General features: G+C 48.0%; 1 protein-coding gene across 1 annotated transcript; it reads left to right on the top strand.

Annotated features, from left to right (window-relative positions):
- The first annotated feature begins 377 nt into the window (after window positions 1-377).
- On the top strand, window positions 378-1316 carry LOC139999965 (olfactory receptor 14C36-like). Its single transcript, XM_072029638.1, has one exon. The coding sequence runs from the start codon at window positions 378-380 to the stop codon at window positions 1314-1316; it is 939 nt and encodes a 312-aa protein (XP_071885739.1).
- Window positions 1317-4059: the final 2743 nt, after the last annotated feature.

Genomic DNA, 4059 nt, shown 5'->3' with positions numbered 1-4059 from the left:
ACCCTATAAAATGAAAATTTAAAAAATCTGTGTATATATATCTGCTGTGAATTGGGTAACCTGGGAGCAACACTGGGGCAAGGTTCTTTGATATCATGAGTGAAGTGAGTATGAGATTGCCCCATATTCCACCTTACCTATGGCTATTGGGCATAACTGACTCTTCCATTGAATACAGAGGAGTCCCCTGATTCCGGGCATACCCTCAGGCATCAGGAAGAACTCAGGAAAGATACCTACCAAATGTCTTCCTGGAAATGGACAATTTTCTGGCGATTCTAAACGAGAAATGGGATGAGTTTTTCTCTGATAAGTTTGTTGTACACTGTTACTATTCTTTCTCTTCTTTGTTCAGGATCACATCCCCAAAAAAGCAGATGTCTAACAGAAGCACCATCACTGAGTTCCTCCTGCTGGCATTCGCAGACACGTGCAAGCTGCAGCTCCTGCACTTCGCGCTCTTCCTGGGCATCTACCTGGCTGCAATCCTGGGCAACAGCCTCATCCTCAGCGCCGTAGCCTGCGACCACCACCTCCACACCCCCATGTACTTCTTCCTCCTCAACCTCGCCCTCCTCGACCTGGGATCCATCTCTACTACTGTTCCTAAAGCCATGGCCAATGCCCTCTGGGAAACCAGGGCCATCTCCTATCAAGGCTGTGCTGCACAGGTCTTTTTTTTTGTCTTCTTCTTTGGTTCAGAGCTTTCCCTTCTTACTATCATGGCCTACGACCGCTACATTGCAATCTGCAAGCCCCTGCACTACGGGAGCCTCGTGGGCAGCAGAGCTTGTGCCCAGATGGCAGCAGCTGCCTGGGGCAGTGGCTTTCTCAATGCTGTCCTGCACACGGCCAACACATTTTCCCTTCCCCTCTGCCAAGGCAATGCTGTGGACCAGTTCTTCTGTGAAATCCCCCAGATCCTCAAGCTCTCCTGCTCAGATGCCTACCTCAGGGAAGTTGGGGCACTTGTGTTTAGTGTTTCTTTAGTCTTTGGTTGTTTTGTTTTCATTGTGCTGTCCTATGTGCAGGTCTTCAGGGCAGTGCTGAGGATTCCCTCTGAGCAGGGCCGGCACAAAGCCTTTTCCACGTGCCTCCCTCATCTGGCCGTGGTATCCCTTTTTGTCATCACTGTCATGTTTGCCTACCTGAAGCCCTCCTCCTTTTCCTCTGCATCCTTGGACATGGTGGTGTCATTTCTGTACTCAGTGGTGCCTCCAGCAGTGAATCCCCTCATCTATAGCATGAGGAACCAGGAGCTCAAGGATGCCTTGAAGAGACTGATGACTGGAGATGTTTCAAAATCAAAAACGTAGCCCGTTTTTTTCTGCATATGACCCAAAATACATTGTAGGCTCAATGTTTGTTCTGTTATCATTTTTGTAATTTTTCTTACTCTGGAGAGCATCACCACCAGCTCAGAGATATACGGTGCATGGGAAGGAGGTTCAAGAATGGCTGGCCATTGCTCATTGCTAATCTCATAAAGGCTCCCTGGGAGGTAGGATGTCCAGGAGAAGAGCAGAGCCCCCTGCGGGTTCATGGGAGATGTGTAAAGGGAAACCCATTGCTGCTGGTGCCAGCAGGCACATCATACACACACAGAGAGATGAACACGAGCGAGCACAAATGCCATCAGCCATTCCTACAAGTCTCATGAAGGCCAGTGAGGCAGACAGTGCCACGAGGTTAATTAACATGCCTTGGGAAGTCACCTTTATCCAGCTCTGAGATGTGCTTGCTTGAAGCAAGGTCCCTGTGCCCATTCCTCATGCCTTGGGGCACCTCAGAGGAGGGCAGAGCAGGGCAAAGCACTGCAGGGCTGAGGTGCCTCCCAGCCTCTGGCAGTGGCTGCAGGAGCCAGAGGGACACTGCAGGCACTGCAGTGCACTGTGCGTGGTGTGCAAGGCAGAGACTCATGTCTCTGAACAGCCCTGTGTGTATGAGGAGCGTGGGAGGCCAGCTCAGATGTGGACACCTCACAGAGCGCTGCCGTTGTCCTGTGTGACTCCAGAACCAATCCCCAGTGTCTCTGTGAGATTTCTGTAACCCCCCTCTCACAGGCTCATTGCAGATGCCCCTCTCTACTGTGTCACACTACCCTGCCTTTCTGGACCAGGCCATCAAGCGTTTGGATCAGAGAGATTTCTGGGGACTTGGAAAAAGCAGACAGCAAACTTGTCGTCAGGAAGGACAAGAAAAAGGACTGGGAGATTTGCAGTTGTCACCTCTGCCCATGGGAGTGTGATGGGGAAAGTCCTGTCTCAGGCGAAGCAGTAGGGGAGGGGAGAGAAGGGAATGTGGTGAACCTGGATTTAGCAAGGCCTTTGCCATAGTCTCCTGGAGTCTCCCTTTAGCCACATTGCTGATATTCACACTGAAGAAGGGGATGAAGTTGGGGGGGGAGAAGTTGGCTGGACATTAGTGATACCAAGTCCTCCTGGCAGCCAGTTACCAGCAGCACCCTTCAGTCATGGGCACTTGGGCCAACACTGTTGACCCTCTTTTTTATCTCCTTTTATGATGGCATGGAGCACATTTCCTAGTCTTGATCTCTTCAATGTGAGTTATTCTTTAATTCAGTTGCTTCTTCCCTTGGAGTTCTGCTTGAAGACCGGGAGGTGGAGGAAGAAGGAGAAAAAAAAAAAAAAAGTTGGGAAATATATTTTGGTAAATGTTTGCATAAGACTATTCCCAGAAAAAGCATACTTTGGTAGATAATCCTTGTCCACAGTGCTGTCAATAGTAAATAAATAAATAAATAAATAAATAAAATAATAATAATAATAATAAAAAACCTATGAGACTAAATCAAGAGAATTCATAGAAAAAAAGCTGGTGGTGCTGCCATAAAAGACTCTTTCAGCTGTGACTTAGAGTCCTTTTATGCACAGGTTCCCTTTTTTTCCTAGGTCTACTTTCATGGATGGTTTCCATTCTCTATTCAGAGGTGGCCACTGCCTCCAGGATGCCCTGGGGTAGCCAAGGAATGCAGGTGGGACAAGTGACGTGAGGGAGCACTTTTGGAGCACAAGCTGAGGGGCATGAACTGAGGCTGGGCCGTACAGGGGCTGTACAGGGCTGCTAAGCACAGAATCATAGAACTGCTCATGTTGGAAGGGACCTTAAAGATCCTGTGGTTCCATAATGTTCACAAACACCCAAATCTCAAGCCTGTGCCACACCGGTGCTGGCCTAGGCCTTTTACTTCAGACGCAGGCCTTTTCCTGCAGCATATACCACGTTGGTCATGGCACAAAAATACTGTTTCTACACCAGCGATCTGGAGTCTCCTTCATCTTAGGCCACATTTCAGTGTCCTTCGTGCTGCTTGCAGGGTTTTGTCTCATGGATGAACTGGATCCCAGAATCCCAGAATCATCTAGGCTGGAAGAGACCTCCAAGATCACCTAGTCCAACCTCTGACCTACCACTAACAAGTCCTCCACTAAACCATATCACAAAGGATCACTGAGTATTCTGAAAGTCAATACCATGTTTTTATTATTATTATTATTATTATTATTATTATTATTATTATTATTATTATTATTATTATTATTATTATTTTTACTATCACTGTTATTATTACTTTCCCTCTGAAGCACAATCACAGAATCAGAGAATCGTACAACGGTTGAGTTGGAAAGCACCTTGACGATCATCTAGTTCCAACCCCCATAGGCAGGGACACCACCCCCTAGATCAGGTTGCTCAGGGCCTCATCTAACGTGGCCTTGAACACCCCCAAGGATGGAACATCCACAGACTCAGCCACAGCATTCCACTCCCTGGAAGGCAAGTCATCAAGCCCCACAGACTTGTATTTCTTGACCTTCTTCAGGTGGCCTCAAACCTTCCCTTCACTTATAACAGGTGGGAATTTGCACCCCCAGCCACCAACTATGGGTTCACGGAATGAAAGACTTGAGAAGCCTGACTGGCAGGGAAGACTGAGGCAAAGATGTTGTTGAGTTCCTCAGCCTTCTCCAAGTCTGTCATTACCAGTTCACCCTTCTCATCCGTCAGAAGGGGTAGACTCTCCTTGGCCTTCCTTTT

The sequence above is a fragment of the Anas platyrhynchos genome, chromosome 31 (assembly GCF_047663525.1).
Source record: "Anas platyrhynchos isolate ZD024472 breed Pekin duck chromosome 31, IASCAAS_PekinDuck_T2T, whole genome shotgun sequence".
Classification (NCBI taxonomy): domain Eukaryota; kingdom Metazoa; phylum Chordata; class Aves; order Anseriformes; family Anatidae; genus Anas; species Anas platyrhynchos.
The sequence above is the reverse complement of the archived record's forward strand: the minus strand, read 5'-3'. Positions and strand labels throughout refer to the sequence as shown.

Coding starts and splice junctions, on each gene's coding strand:
- LOC139999965 (XM_072029638.1), top strand. CDS start 378: ATGTCTAACAGAAGCACCATCACTGAGTTCCTCCTGCTGGCATTCGCA.